This window comes from Caretta caretta, chromosome 7 (genome assembly GCF_965140235.1).
Source record: "Caretta caretta isolate rCarCar2 chromosome 7, rCarCar1.hap1, whole genome shotgun sequence".
NCBI lineage: Eukaryota > Metazoa > Chordata > Testudines > Cheloniidae > Caretta > Caretta caretta.
In genome coordinates, this window is record NC_134212.1 from 32,893,555 (window position 1) to 32,909,227 (window position 15,673).

Genomic DNA, 15,673 nt, shown 5'->3' on the forward strand with positions numbered 1-15,673 from the left:
ACAGCTTGTACTAATAGTAATGCTGGCTTCCAGGCTCCGTGCTCTAACCCACTAGACCCCACGCCCCTCCCAGAGCTGGGGAAAGAACCCAGGAGCCCTGACTCCCAGTCTCCCTTCACATTGGAGGGCATCAAACCCAGCAATACTGATTGCATCTGCTAGAAAGCCTGAGATGCTAAGTTTTGAAGACAGTCAGACATTGCTGGGACTATTACCGGGAGAGGGTTAATGAAAACCAGCAGGCTGGGGGACGTCTGAGAGGGTAAGCAAGGAACATCTGACAGGTTACAGCAGGGATGTGTTAGGGAGGGGAAGCTGATTGGAGATAAGGGAACAGATGTAAGCCAGGAGACAAAAACAACAGCTAAGCTAGCTGGAACAGTGCCATGAAATGATTCATTTTGCCTGGATGCTCCTTGGAAGTTTCCGTTCTGCTCCCAACATGCTCCCAGCTGGGAAGACTCAGGATCAACAGCCCCAGGTTGACCCAATGCCTGCCATTCAACACTTCCTGATAACACCCCTCCGGCTGGGGGCTCAGGCCCCACAAGGCAGAGCCAATTGAAGGACTTTTACACAGAGTTACTGGTTGCACTTAAAGCGGAAGATTGTCCGATAAGTGTGCAAGAGAGGGAATGTTACTAGTGTTCATCACAGTAAATCAATGTAACATCACATGCTCAGTGAGGAACTCCTGTATAAACAGTCCCTGCACCCCACTCTAGGAGCAGCCGTACCTCAGAACCCACCGAGGGACCTCTGTATAAACAACAGCCGCATTCCAAAAGCACTTTATTACAAACATAGCAGTTGCTTTAATGACAGTTGAAATGCAGCCACCTCTGGGGTGATGTTTATACAGGGTTCCCTCGCTCACCACAGAGATGCGACCACCTCTAACAGCTGAGGCTGTTCAGAACAGAAAGCATTTCAGAACCTCTATTTAGGAACACAGGTGGATGGATACAGGAAGTTTCCTCATTCTTTATTTATTTTAACAAACAATGGCTGAGTCACACAACAGCCAACCTATCCAAAATCAAACAGCAACCATTTACTACATCCGAAATAGACAATGCGAAGTGAGAAGCAGATAAATACTTTGTCAGTGGAAAGACAGGGCAGGCTAATGATTTCAGCACAGGACCAGGAGTCAGGACTCCTGGGTTCTATGCCCAGCTCTGGGAGGACAGTAGGTCCAGCAGTTAGAGCACTGGGCCGAGAGTCAGGACTCCTGGGTTCTATCCCTAGCAATGGGAGGGGACTGTGGCTTAGTGATCAGAGCTGGGAACCAGATTTCTGGGTTCCATTCCCTGCTCTGAGAGGGGACTGGGAGTCAGGACCCCTGGGTTCCATTGCCAGCTCCACCAATGGCTCTACACATGACCACAGACCAGTCCCTTCCCCTCTCTGTGCCTAAGTTTCACCTGTAAAAGGGGGTGATGAGCCTTGCAAAGTCTTGGGCAATGCAACAGTACAGGAGGCTGTGCACAGGCCTCCCTGGGAGATAGGAGGGGGTGTAGCATAAGAGATCATGACAATGAACCAAGCACCTTACCAAGCAAGGGAGAGATGAGCCACAGGGAGAAGACTTCCATGGCACACTCAGGAAGCTGCAGGGCGTCCCGGACGATGCGATGTAGCTCATGCACAGTGACAGACATTAGATTGTCCACACTCAGCTGCACCGCAGTGTCATCGATCAGATATACCAGGACATCCAGTGCTAAGAGGAGAGCAGAGGGTCATAGTTTTCCTGTTTCATAAAAGTTTTTGATACCTCAAAACATTTTCCTTCCCAAACTAAGATGAAAAGTCAAAAACATGAAAATTTTCACAAACCAAAGAGTTGAAAAAATTTTCAGTCCAGATCAGTTTTGATGTATTTCAATTTTGATCTTTTTAAATCTATATTTGCTAAAATTTCCAAACACCACATCATTTTGACTCAAATCCCCAGAACTCTCTAGTTCAAAAAAGACGACACAGCCTGTTACTTAACCGCAAAACTCTTTATTTTTCCAAAAGTTTTTCAGCTCAGAGATTTGTCAAAACCAACCCTGTTTCATGAACAGTTTTGGTTTTGACAAAGTTGCATCTTTGGGTGACAAACAGTGCATGGAAAAAGTCCTGACCTGCTGTAGCCATGACACAGCTGACTCAACAGAGGCCCAAGAGTTGGCTTACATCAACCTTTATGTTCAACTCCAGGGCATTTCTCTATCTGTAACATGGTAGCTTTTGAACGCTACATCTGAGTCGCTCCAAAATTTCCAGTAATATTCTTGGCAGATCCCTATAGAACTTGGTGAAAAAAAGTCACAAAAACGGGAAAGGGAGAAATGGGAGGCCATATACGGCCCCCGGCATGGGAGAAAAAGGAAATGGGGTTGCAGGGAGTCCCTGAAATAGAGGGGGATGTGGGCATTGCATACAGGGAGCTGGGGAGAACAGGAGATGTGGAAATGGAGGGACACAAGGAGCCCAGGGTGCATAATAAGTTCAGCCTACACAAATTACGAAGTGAGAGACACTCTAGTAAATCCAATCCCAAAGTTTGGGACAGAACCCAAGAGTCTTGCCTCTCTGCCCCAACACCCCCCAGTCTAGAGCCATTCCCAGAGCTGGGAAAAGAACCCAGGGGTCCTAGCTCCCAATCCCTGCCCTGAATCCACCAGACCCCCACTCTCCTCTAAGAGACACCACCCGCCTTCCAAACGTCACCTACATCGGGCACACATGGAGGAGATGCTGCTTCGGTGGGAGCGATCTGCCGAGCTCGGGGGGACAGCAGCCCCATCTGCTCTTTCCATCTGCAGACACACAAACATGGGGGGGCGGGTTTCAGACCATGATGGGGGGTGTTACCAAGAGAGACACCCCCAGACAGAGGTGGGGTTTTTTTGGAGGGGGGGGGGAAGACACACACTGGGATAAACATCCCAGTGGTGAGAGCAGGCAGCTCCAGGGGCTTCGAGGAGAGCATAGATGGGAGCCAAGCACTGGGGAACCTGGGCTGGTGTGGGGGAGGGGGGTTCCTGGACCCAAGTAGGGGGATAGGAGCCTCCAGCTAGAAGTGTAAGGGCCCACTAGTTGGGTATCTTAGCAACACTGGGAGACCCTTTTGGGGGGGGGACAGTGGATGAGGGGGGAGGCAGGGAGTCCCCTTGGGGGGAACCCAGGGATATCCCAGGGCCGGGGGGTCGGGAAAGATCCTTGCGGGGCATGCAGAGCCCCAGGCTGGGAGCCCTCTAGATAGGTGTGTGTGAGGGGGTCCACATGGCCCTCTGAAGAGGGGATGCAGGGCCAGAGGGGGAGCTGGATCAAGGAGGAGGGGTGCAGGTCCCCACAGCAGGGGGGGCAGAGGGTCTCGAGTGTGAGAGCGGTGCGGGGGAAGGACATAGGGTCTCTTGGGTTGGAGGGAGTGCGGGGCACTGGGAGGGAGGGGCAGAGGGTCCGTGGCGGGGAGGGGTGCAGGGTCCCTGGGGTGGGAGGGGGTGCGGGGTCCCAGAGCAGGAAGCCTAGGGAATCCCTTGTGTGGAGGGCAGCCCAGACCCCTGGAAAGCCCCAGGGGACCTCCTCTTAAGCCCCCTCTTACCTCCATGGCGCCGTCACTCGCCGCCCGCCCGAATCTCTCCCGCTCCCTGCTGGGGTCTGTGCAGCTGGAAGCACCGCGGGCCGCGGGCCCCGGAAGCTGGAGGAAGGGATGTCCCGCCCAATCCCCGCCCGCCGCTGGCTGCGTGACGTCACGGAGACTCGCCTCGCCGAGCCCGACGGTTGTCGGCGGCGCCCGCACCGGAATTCTAGCGAGCGGCCGGGGAGGTTTATGGCTCCGTGTAAAGGTTACCCTGGTCCCGGGCAGGTTTATGGGGCCGAGGTTCTAAGCTGGCCCCCCAAGCCCAACACTGAATTTTTAACCCGTCAGAGCCAGCGCTGCCAACGCGGGGAGGGGGCAGGTACACGGGCCGGCGCTGCGGCAGGGGCTGCAGCAGGCGATCCACCGCGCTGGGGGGCAGCCAGTTGCACCCAGTCGCCCCGCCGAAGGCGTTGGCTCACAGGGCAAGGATCACACGCAGGCACAGGGGTGAGTACTCCCCGCTTGGCCCGCGGCTGAGCCTCTGTGTCCCCTCCCACCCTTCGTTTGTCAGGCTGTGAGCAGTTTGGGACAGGGACGGCCTCTCACCGTGTGGGTGTAGCTCGCCGCGGCCCTGATCTGGGTCAGGGTTTGTGCCGCACCCGAGCGGACGTGGGCCACGAGCTCCGTCAGGGTCTGAGCTGCACCGCCCTGCTCTCACTGCGGGTCTGCATGGCACCTGGCCAAGTGGGGCCCCTGAGTCAGGGTCCATGCAGCGCCTAGCACAGCATGGGCCATACCCTGCTCTCAGTCAAGATTAACGGGGCGTAATGGGGACTCGGATCTCAGTTAGGACCTTCAGAGCCTACCCTAAACAACGAGTGCAGTTAAGTAGGTGTCTGCTTCCCTCTAGTGGTAGTTTGACATGACGAAAAAAGAACAGGAGTACTGGTGGCACCTTAGAAACGAACACATTTATTTGAGCATAAGCTTTCGTGGGCTACAGCTCACTTCATTGGTGTGAGCGGTAGCTCACGAAAGCTGATGCTCAAATAAATGTGTTCGTTTCTAAGGTGCCCCAAGTCCTCCTGTTCTTTTTGCGGATACAGACCAACAGGGCTCCTACTCTGAAACCTTTGATATGATAGTTACTTTTCGTTCTTTTTCTGCGCATGTCTATAATCAACTATAATCCGGGTTGCTGTCACTGAGATTTGGTTTCTGGCTGAGCTGTGCCCCCCCAGCCCCGTGGGGTAAATCTGCCCGTGGGGTGCAGAGAGGAGGGTTAGCTGCTAAGGGCCACTGCACCAGGTGTTAGGGCGGTCTATGCATACAGCTCGCTGTTAGGGCCCCAGTGCATACTCCGCGTGCGTGTGCTGCAAACTTGTTCAGGGCCCTGGCTTAGGGGGAGAGGAAAGGTTTGCAAAGACAGCCGGCTGGTGCTGGGAGGGAGGCATGGCCTGGGATTGTGGAAGCTGCTTTCATCCTGGCTAGGAAAAACGGTGCTGGCTCTTTAACCCCACACCATCCTTTGTCGGGGGGGGGGGGGGAGAGGAGGCAAGCTTTCTGTCTCTGACTGTGGGAGAGGAGGGGGTACAGTGGTTAAAGCAGGGGGGCTGGGAGTCAGGACTCCTGGGTTTCATCCCCAGCTCTGGGAGGGGAGTGATGTCTAGGGTCTCAGAGGTTAAGGGCAGATGGCATCATTAGATCATTTTGTCTGACCTTCTGAATATCCCAGGACATTAAACTTCACCCAGACAGTTGTAGGTTGAGCCCAATGACTTTAGTATTTCCACCCTCAAGAGCTTAAGGCAGAAGTGGGCAAACTACCACCCACCAGCCATTTTAAGCTAGCCCTCAAGCTCCTGCTGGGGAGCAGGGACTGGGACTTGACCCACTCCAGCTCGGGTGAAGGGTCGGGGGCCACTCCACGCAGCTCCCGGAAGCTGTGGCATGGCCCCCCTCTGGCTCCTACGCACACCAAGGATCCCGCTCCAATGGCCCCCTCCAGCAGTCCAATGGGAGCTGCAGGGGAGGTGCCTGCGGATGGGGCAGTGTGCAGTGCCACCTGACCACGCCTCTGCATAGGAGCTGGAGAAGGGACATGCCGCTGCTTCTGGGAGCTGCTTGAGGTAAGTACAACCAGGAGCCTGCACTGCTAAGCTTCTCCCCAACCCCCTACCCCAGCCCTGATCCCCCTCCTGCCCTCCGAACCCCTCGATCCCAGCCCGGAGCACCCTCCTGCACCCCAAGCCCCTCATCCCCAGCCCCACCTCAGAGCCCACACCCCCAGCCAGAGCCTGCACCCTTCCTGCACCCCAACCCCCGCCACAGCCCTGATCCCCCTCCCAACCTCTGAATCCCTCGGTCCCAGTCCAGATCACCTTCCTACACCCCAAACTCCTCATCCTCAGCCCCATCCCAGAGCTCACACCCCCAGCCAGAGCCCTCACCCCCGCCCCAGCCCAGAGCTCCCTCCCAGACCCTGAACTCCTCATTTCTGGCCCCACCCCGGAGCCCTCACCCCCTTCCACACCCCAACCCCAATTTCATGACCATTCATGGCCCGCCATACAATTTCTATTCCCAGATGTGACCCTCGGGCCAAAAAGTTTGCCCAGCCCTGACTGAAGGGGTTGTGAGCCCCAAGCAGAGAACAGGCGAGAACCAGCGTCTCTGGTGTTATGCGGGGATTGATTAGGTAAGACCTTGATGAGCGCAACAGCTGCCCCATGCCTCATGCTGCAGAGGAAGGCAAAAGGTCCCTGCCACTGTGACCCAGGCAGGAGGGGAATTCCTGCCCATTGTCAAATCAGGTGATCAGCTGGACCCTGAACAAGACCCACCCTCCAGCCATCTACAACAAAGAGAAACCTCAGAGCACAGGCCCCATTACCTGTTATCCCTGCTCCAGCTGTAGGTGATCTCCAATGTGTCAGAGGAAAGCCAAAACGCCCCCCCCCCCCACCCCGTGTTCCTGATTGCAACTGTGCCTCCACGAGTTGGGTGCCTCCATTGTTGTGAGGATCTGAGTCCAAATGCCTCCCAGTAAGTGCCCGAACAGGCCTTGGCAGAATCCAGCCTTTAGAAAGTCCCATCCCAGAACATGCTCAGCACAGGCCACGGTCATTTACTAACCCGTCATTAGCCGCTTACGACTGCAGCCATCCTAGAAAGCAGGCGTTGCACTTCTCTCTCGGTCTGGGAGTCTTCCCGAGGAGAGAGTTGTTTTCCAAAACGGCACAGCTTGAATTCAATTCAGCATCTAAGTGTGTGGAGGGCTTTAGAAAATCCAGCCCTGAGAGGGGGCCCCTGGAGCTCTAGTCCCTTTGGTGGAGGACAGGCCCCAGGGGGAGAGCAGCCAGACCAGCTGGTGGATCCAACCCTTAACCTCAGTGAGATACTGCACCAGTTGAGTTCCCCCAGTTACCCTAACTCTGCATGGTAACTCCTGCTTAATTTCCTACTTTTCCATTTTCCCACGTGCCCCTGGGCACTGCTGTTGGGAAAAGGGCAATTCATAGCGCTGGGGAGAATCAAGTTAAAGATTGAAGCACTTAGGAGGATGAGTTAGGGATTAAATGGATTAACTTTGACCAGATCTTTCTCCTTACCCAGAACCCTGTACAGTCCCTGCGCTCTACTCACCATGCCCGTGGAGGAGTTTGTGGCTGGCTGGATTTCAGGTAAGAATGAGAAGGATCCAGTTCCCACCCTCCTGGGCGCTGCGCAGACACGCGTCCCTGCCGCTCAGAGTCAGGACCCTGTCATGCCAGGGGCTGCACAGAGCCCAGATGAGACTGAGGACCCCCTCTCGCCAGGCGAAGTGCTGCACAGACCCTGCCAACTGAGACTAGGGCCCCTATTGTGCCGGGCACTGCACAAACACCTAATGAGACAGTTTTTGCCCCCAAAGAATTTATAATCTAAATTAATAGACAAAGGAAAGATTATTCTGCCCCCTTTATAGAGGGGAAAACTGAGGCAGAGCAGGGAAGTGACTTGCCCAAGATCACCCAGGGAGGCAGTAGCAGAGCAGGGAATGAAACCAGGTTCCCTGAATCCCAGTCTAGCTTCATAATGACAAGGCTGGCTGCCCTCCTCAATTTAAAGAGTGGAATTTAAATGCCAAATTCAGGTTATTTTTGCTGAAAAAGATGTGACAGTTCCCAGTTGCTCATTAACAAGGGAGTTAAAAATAATCAAGCCCTGTCTCGCACTGGGGGTCTGTGTTCTTTTCAACCATTTTAACATTTGCCGGCAGCATTAGGATCCCCAAGAAAAAGAGCCCTGGGTCCTATTCCTAGCCCGTAGGGGGTGGGCCTACTGAGTTACAGCAGCAGGCCTGGGAAGTCAGGACTCCTGGGTTCCATTCTCATTACCAGGACAGTGGCGGGTTCTAATTTCCAACCGACTTGTTTTTTCTTTGGACACAGGAGCTGTGGGTCTGGCCTTGGGGCACCCAGTGGACACAGTGAAGGTGAATATGAAGCTGGTACTGCTGTAGGGGGATAGGGGGTGGGAAGGGACAGGGAAAACTTCTCTCCTATAGATAGGATGAGGAGATACGTCCCTGCTGGGGAACTGGCTAGCTCAGAGCAGTGTCCAGCACCTCAAAGGGCAAGCAATAGCTATTTTAACTCATTTATTTCTTATTATGGTAGACCTAACCAACATCGGGGCCTTTGTTTCCACAGACCCTCCCTGCCGGAATTCAGGCCCCCCTATCAGGCCAGGCACTACACAGACCCTCCTCCTCCCATGAGATCAGGTCCCCTCCACCCATCAGGAGAGGCACTGCACAGACCCACAGTGAGAATCCCTCCCCACAAGAGTCCACAGTCTGAGTAGACAAGCTGGGAGGGGAAATAGAGGCACAGAGAAGGACTTGCCCAACTCAATGGCAGAACCAGGAATAGAACCCAGGAGTCTTGACCCCCAGCACCAACCCCCACAGCTTTAATTCGCGAGACCCCACTCTCCTGCCAAAGCTGTGAGCAGAAGCCAGGCGTCCTAAGTCCCAGGCCACAGTCCCATCTGCTAGAAAATGCTACCTCCAAATGCCTCTGAGGAGGACTTTGGCCTTTGCATAAACTGCTGCTGTTAATGTTTCTCTGCAAATTCTTCGCTTAAAGATGGTGTCTCATTCCAGGTGCGGCTGCAGACGCAGTCTGGCTATCGGGGGATCCTGGACTGCGTGATCAAAACATACTGCAATGAAACGGTTTGCGGCAGCACGTTTATTATTTGTATTAGGGCAATGCCAAGAGACCCCGGCCCAAGCTCAGAGGCCCCCCTCGTGCTGGGGGCTGCACATCTGCCCCTGACAGAGATCAGCCCCTCCCCCCCATACCATATGCTACGGGGAGCAGCGTGTGCGTGTACGCATGGGTGTCAGCTTTTGGGGAGGGGTCCCCCAATCACACTCTCACCATGGCTCACACCGAGCCGTGAGCCACATACGCCTAGGGCTGGCATTGATCCCACCATGGCGCCCTTTGCCTTGCAGGTCCTAGGCTTCTTTAAGGGGATGAGTTTCCCACTGCTGAGCGTGGCCCTGGTCAACTCAGTGATGTTTGGGGCCTACAGCAATGCCCTGCTGTACCTGAGTGCCACCCACCACCACGAACACCGTGCCAACTCCCCCAGCTACGCCCATGTCCTCACTGCTGGCAGCTTCTCCGGCCTGATGCAGGTGAGGGACCAGGCAGCTCATGGGGGGGAAGAGAGCAGAACTCCTGGCTTCTAGCCCTACCTCTGGTAGGGGAAGGGAGTTGGGTCCAGTGGTTAGAGCAGGGGGGAGCTGGGAGTCAAGACTCCTGGGTTCTATCCCAGCTCAGGGAAGGGCAGTGGGGTCGAAGTGGGTTAAAGCAAGCAGGGCTGGGAGCTAGGACACTTGGGGTTCTCTATTGCATGTCAGTATTTTCCCTTAAGGAACTAACCAGGGGACTCATTTTTTCCCCCATTCCCTCCCCCGCACCCCAATTTCAGGCCGTGGTCCTGGCTCCTGTTGACCTGATCAAAGTTCGGCTGCAGAACCAGACTCACTCCTATGGGCTGAGGAGTCCAGTGGGGGGCCCTGGAGCCCAGTACCGGGGCCCGGTGCACTGTGGTGCCTGCATATTCCGTGAGGAGGGGGTACTGGGCCTGTTCCGGGGCACCTGGGCCCTGGTGCTGCGAGATACACCCACTATGCCCGTCTACTTCCTCACCTACGTCAGCCTGTGCCGGGCTGTGACAGAGCCGGGGAGAGAACCGGGTGAGAGGGGAAGTGGACTGGAGGGGGCTATCCATCTTGCCGGGGGAAGAGACTGTAGGGAACTGGGATTCCTGTTGTGTAATGTGTGTACTTTGATGGGCCAAAGACAATTAAGACAGATCTTTGCACACAGTGCTATAATGCAGCCACTGCTTGGGTGGAAACTGACAGGTGTTGACCAACCAACCCCAACCCCTGCCCTGGGGACAGCACTGACTGAGCGGTAATGGCCCCTGCCAAGCCCTGCCTCTCCTGTAGTTAAGCCCTAACTCTCTTCCCTTTGCTCCCAGGCCCGATGACAGTTTTCATAGCTGGGGGCTGTGCTGGCACAGTCTCCTGGGCCTTAGCCACGCCCATGGATGTGATCAAGGCCCGGCTCCAGATGGACGGGGTGAAGGGACTGTCCTACCACGGGGTCTTGGATTGCATCCGCATCAGCGTTCGGCACGAGGGACCCTGGGTTTTCCTAAAGGGCCTTGCCCTGAACAGCATCCGTGCCTTCCCTGTCAACGCGGTGACCTTCTTGAGCTACGAGAACATCCTGAAACTCATCCGCTGAGCCCCACCCTGCTCCCTGCAGCATCATTCCCCTCCATCACCACACTGGGAGCCAGCACTGACTGCCAGGGGAGAGCACCCCTTACTGAGCCCCGCAGCAGAGTGCCCCCGGCGTTGTGCTGGGGCATGGAGGTCAGCACCGACTGCAAGAGCAAGGCAGGATCACCCCTCCTACAGTCTATCCCCCAAGGTTAGGCTGTGTCCTAGATTCAAATGTCCTGAGTGACGTTTGTTCTCCCCACTTTCCATGCATCTTAGCACCTCGGGGAGAGGAACTGCCTGGCAGTGGTGGGGAGGGTTAGTGACTTGGGAGCTGGGGATGAAAGAGAGGGAATGAGAACTGAGGAGCTCGTCTAGGGGGTAGGGGAAGAGGAGAGAGAGTGAGTGAGTGTGCGCGCGAGAGCGGGGGGAATGGTCATGCTGCTAAAAAACACAGTCACCAGTGAGGCCTCCTGGGTTCTATGCCAGATCTAGGACTAGAGGGGGAGTCAGTTCTGCTGGGTTCTTTTCCCAGCTCTGGGAGGGGAGTGGGGCCCAGTGGTGCATGTGGGGGAAAGGAGGGGCCATAGGCAGAGCAGTGTGGGGGAAGGAGTTCTAGGAGTAGGAGGATTTCTCCTTATCCAGCTATAGCAGCATTTCCCTAGCAACCAAAATTCTACTTAATACTCAGTCAGCAAACTCTCTGCTGTTGACCCAGTCTGACAGGCATAGAGACCCTGCCACCGCCACCCTGGAGCAGGCTGCAATGTGCAGGGACCAAGGGAGGCAAGCTAAACCTATTAGACAATAGCCCCAGAGTCAGGAATTGAAGCTAGGAGTCCTGTCACCCCTGCTCTAACCCACCACACCCCACTCCCCTCCTAGAGCTGGCAGAAAACCCCCAGGTGGCCTAACTCCCTGCTCTGTGATTTTTAGCTGTAACCCACTAGACAAGCCCCTCCAAGCCCACTAGACCCCACTCTCTACCAAGCGCTCAGAAGATCCCTAATACAAGCTCTTTGCCACAATACCTGGAGGGCTGGGTCTTTGCCATAGATGTGATGGAACAGTAGAGGCTTCCCAGCTCATTTACTGCCGTGGGAGGGGGGGAAAATCGGAGAGGCAGGTCCCTGTCCTTGCCAGCTCCCTGTGGCCCCTCTGGCTGCTCCCATCCTCCTAGGGTACATCTCAGGAAATGCAAGCCAGCAACGTGGCAACGGATTCCTTCGCTGCTGCACAGGAGGGACAATCCTCCCTGAATGGCACAGCTCACTGCACTGCACGGGAGGGAAAGCCAGGCCAGGATTGGACATCCCGTTCCTAACTCTGTTGGAGTTTCATGGTTAGAGCCTAAGGTGCAAAGCAGGAAAGGGACATGCCCCAAAGTTCACAGATTTCAGAGTAACAGCCGTGTTAGTCTGTATTCGCAAAAAGAAAAGGAGTACTTGTGGCACCTTAGAGACTAACCAATTTATTTGAGCATAAGCTTTCATGAGCTACAGCTCACTTCATCAGATGCATACTGTGGAAAATACAGAAGATGTTCTTGTACATACAAACCATGAAAAAATGGGTGTTTACCACTACAAAAGGTTCTCTCTCCCCCTACCCCACTCTCCTGTTGGTAATAGCTTATCTAAAAAGTGATCTCTCTCCTTACAATGCATATGATAATCAAGGTGGGCCATTTCCAGCACAAACTTCAAAACCAGACTCCAGCGAGAGACTGTTGAATTGGAATTCATTTGCAAATTGGATACAATTAACTCACGCTTGAATAGGGACTGGGAGTGGCTAAGTCATTATGCAAGGTAACCTATTTCCCCTTGTTTTTTCCTACCCCCCCCCCCAGACATTCTTGTTAAACCCTGGAAATGGCCCACCTTGATCATCATATGCATTGTAAGGAGAGTGATCACTTTAGATAAGCTATTACCAACAGGAGAGTGGGTTTGTGGGGGGGGTGGGGAGAAAACCTGGATTTGTGCTGGAAATGGCCCGACTTGATTATCATACACATTGTAAGGAGAGTGATCACTTTAGATAAGCTATTACCAGCAGGAGAGTGGGGTGGGGGGAGAGAAAACCTTTTGTAGTGGTAAACACCCATTTTTTCATGGTTTGTATGTACAAGAACATCTTCTGTATTTTCCACGGTATGCATCTGATGAAGTGAGCTGTAGCTCACGAAAGCTTATGCTCAAATAAAAAAGTTCACAGAGCGAGTCTGGAATAGAGCCCAGGAGTTCTGGATCCTGCTTCCCTGTCTCTATCCATGAGAGCTCACTCTGCTCCTAGAACCAGGATAGCACTCAGGAATCCTGACTCCCAGCCCCCCTGCTTTAACCCACTAAACCCTGCCACTGTGCTCAGCACCAGGAATACAGTCCAGGGGTGCTGAAGCCCAGCACCCCCTGTTCTAACCCATTAGATTTCACTGTGCTCTGAGAGCCAGGAATAGAACTCACAAGTTCCAACTCTCAGTCCCTGCCTTCCACTTGAATGTTCACAGATATTAAGGTCAGAAGGGACCATTATGATCATCTAGTCTGACCTCCTGTACAACGCAGGCCACTGAATCTCACCCACCCACTCCTGTGAAAAACCTCTCATCTAGGTCTGAGCTGTTGAAGTCCTCAAATCGTGGTTTAAAGACTTCAAGGAGCAGAGAATCCTCCAGCAAGTGACCCGTGCCCCACACTACAGAGGAAGGCAAAACACCTCCAGGGCCTCTTCCAATCTGCCCTGGAGGAAAATTCCTTCCTGACCCCAAATAAGGTGATCAGCTAAACCCTGAGCATATGGGCAAGATTCACCAGCCAGATACCCAGGAAAGAATTTTCTGTAGTAACTCAGATCCCACCCCATCTAACGTCTCATCACAGGCCATTGGGCCTATTTACCATGAATATTTAATAAGATCAATTAATTGCCAAAATCATGTTGTTATCCCATCATACCATCTCCTCCATAAACTTATCGAGTCTAATCTTAAAGCCAGATAGGTCTTTTGCCCCCACTGCTTCCCTTAGAAGACTATTCCAAAACTTCACTCTTCTGATGGTTAGAAACCTTCGTCTAATTTCAAGTCTAAACTTCCCAATGACCAGTTTATATCCATTTGTTCTTGTGTCCACATTGGTACTGAGCTTAAATAATTCCTCTCCCTCTCCAGTATTTATCCCTCGGATATATTTATAGAGAGCAATCATATCTCCCCTCAGCCTTCTTTTAGTTAGGCTAAACAAGCCAAGCTCCTTGAGTCTCCTTTCATAAGACATGTTTTCCATTCCTCGATCATCCTAGTAGCCCTTCTCTGTACCTGTTCCAGTTTGAATTCATCCTTCTTAAACACGGGAGACCAGAACTGCACACAGTATTCCAGGTGAGGTCTCACCAGTGCCTTGTATAACGGTACTAAAACCTCCTTATCTCTACTGGAAATACCTCTCCTGATGCATCCCAAGACCGCATTAGTTTTTTTCACAGCCATATCACATTGGCGGCTCATAGTCATCCTATGATCAACCAATACTCCAAGGTCCTTCTCCTCCTCCATTACTTCTAATTGATGTGTCCCCAGCTTATAACTAAAATTCTTGTTGTTAATCCCTAAATGCATAGCCTTACACTTCTCACTATTAAATTTCATCCTATTACTATTACTCCAGTTTACAAGGTCATCCAGATCCTCCTGTATGATATCCCGGTCTCTCTCTAAATTGGCAATACCTCCCAGCTTTGTATCATCTGCAAACTTTATTAGCACACTCGCACTTTTTGTGCCAAGGTCAGTAATAAAAATTAAATAAGATTGGTCCCAAAACTGATCCCTGAGGAACTCCACTAGTAACCTCCCTCCAGCCTGACAGTTCACCTTTCAGTAGGACCCGCTGTAGTCTCCCTGTTAATCAATTCCTTATCCACCTTTCAATTTTCATATTGATCCCCATCTTTTCCAGTTTAACTAATAATTCCCCCATGTGGCACGGTATCAAACGCCTTACTGAAATCTAGGTAAATTAGATCCACTGCATTTCCTTTGTCTAAAAAAAAAAAAAAAAAAAAAAAAGTTACTTTCTCAAAGGAGATCAGGTTGGTTTGGCACGGCACAATCTACCTTTTGTAAAACCATGTTGTATTTTGTCCCATTTACCATTGACCTCAATGTCCCTAACTACCTTCTCCTTCAAAATTTTTTCCAAGACCTTGCTTACTACAGATGTCAAACAGGCCTGTAGTTACCCGGATCACTTTTTTTTCCCTTTCTTAAAAATAGGAACTATGTTAGCAATTCTCCAATCATTCAGTACAACTCCTGCGTTTACAGATTCATTAAAAATTCTTGCTAATGGGCTTGCAATTTCATGTGCCAATTCCTTTAATATTCTTGGATGAAGATTATCTGGGGTCCCTGATTTAGTCCCATTAAGATGTTAGAGTTTTGCTTCTACCTCAGATATGGTAATATCTACCTCCATATCCTCATTCCCATTTGTTATGCTACCATTATTCCTAAGATCCTCGTTAGCCTTATAAAAGACCGAGGCAAAGTATTTGTTTAGATATTGGGCCATGCCTAGATTATCCTTGACCTCCACTCCATCCTCAGTGTTTAGCGGTCCCTCTTCTTTCTTTGTTTTCTTCTTATTTATATGGCTATAGAACTTTTACTATTGGTTTTAATTCCCTTTGCAAGGTCCAACTCTACTTGACTTTTAGCCTGTCTCACTTTATCCCTACATGTTCTGACCTCAATAAGGTAGCTTTCCTTGCTGATCCCTCCCATCTTCCACTCCCTGTATGCTTTCTCTTAATCACCTCTCCGAGATGCTTGCTCATCCAACTTGGTCTACAACTCCTGCCTATGAAATTTTTCCCCTTTCTTGGGATGCAGGCTTCTGATAGCTTCTGCAGCTTTGATTTAAAGTAATCCCAGGCCGCCTCTGCCTTTAGATCCATAAGTTCTTCAGTCCAATCCACTTCCCTAACTGATTTCCTTAATTTTTGAAAGTCAGCCCTTTTGAAATCAAAACCCCTAGTTGCAGATTTATTTTTGTTAATCCTTCTATTCAGTTTGAACTGAATTAGCTCATGATCACTTGAACCAAGATTATCCCCTACAACCATTTCTTCTAGGAGGTCACCAAAACCAAATCTAAAATGGCATCCCCTCTAGTTGGTTCAGTAACTGCTTGATGAAGGAATCCATCAGCTATCGCATCTAGGAAAATCTGAGCCTTCTTACTAGCACTTGTCCTCCAGTCTATATCTGGGAAGTTAAAGTCTCCCATGATCACACA

At 52.1% G+C, this 15,673-nt stretch overlaps 2 protein-coding genes across 12 annotated transcripts in view; one reads left to right on the forward strand and one right to left on the reverse strand.

Moving 5' to 3' along the window:
- FRMD8 (FERM domain containing 8) overlaps window positions 1-15,673 on the reverse strand; it is a 51,512-nt gene that overhangs the window by 32,135 nt on the left and 3,704 nt on the right. For 2 of the 5 annotated variants that reach the window (XM_048858405.2, XM_048858404.2), the window contains exons 1-3: window positions 3,599-3,756; window positions 2,729-2,813; window positions 1,559-1,726 (exon numbers count right to left, since the gene is read on the reverse strand). In XM_048858405.2, the coding sequence (XP_048714362.2) occupies window positions 1,559-1,726; window positions 2,729-2,813; window positions 3,599-3,604 (259 nt within the window). In that variant the 5' untranslated portion in view covers window positions 3,605-3,756. Of the gene's footprint in view, window positions 1-1,558; window positions 1,727-2,728; window positions 2,834-3,598; window positions 3,757-6,712; window positions 7,372-15,673 lie in introns of those variants that run through there. The other 3 variants (XM_075130439.1, XM_075130438.1, XM_048858403.2) reach the window with 3 other exon arrangements.
- SLC25A45 (solute carrier family 25 member 45) lies at window positions 3,795-11,892 on the forward strand. Of its 7 annotated transcripts, none has more exons than XM_048858406.2 (8): window positions 3,800-4,084; window positions 6,165-6,275; window positions 7,193-7,260; window positions 8,011-8,054; window positions 8,727-8,798; window positions 9,084-9,269; window positions 9,566-9,833; window positions 10,124-11,892. In XM_048858406.2, exons 2-8 carry the CDS (start codon window positions 6,259-6,261, stop codon window positions 10,390-10,392), a joined length of 924 nt encoding a protein of 307 aa, XP_048714363.2. In that variant the 5' UTR covers window positions 3,800-4,084; window positions 6,165-6,258; the 3' UTR covers window positions 10,393-11,892. The 7 variants fall into 7 exon arrangements, with proteins under 7 accessions (XP_048714365.1, XP_048714363.2, XP_048714367.2 ...); XM_048858410.2 differs by having other exon boundaries at window positions 6,165-6,234; XM_048858407.2 differs by lacking the exon at window positions 3,800-4,084 and adding an exon at window positions 5,613-5,706.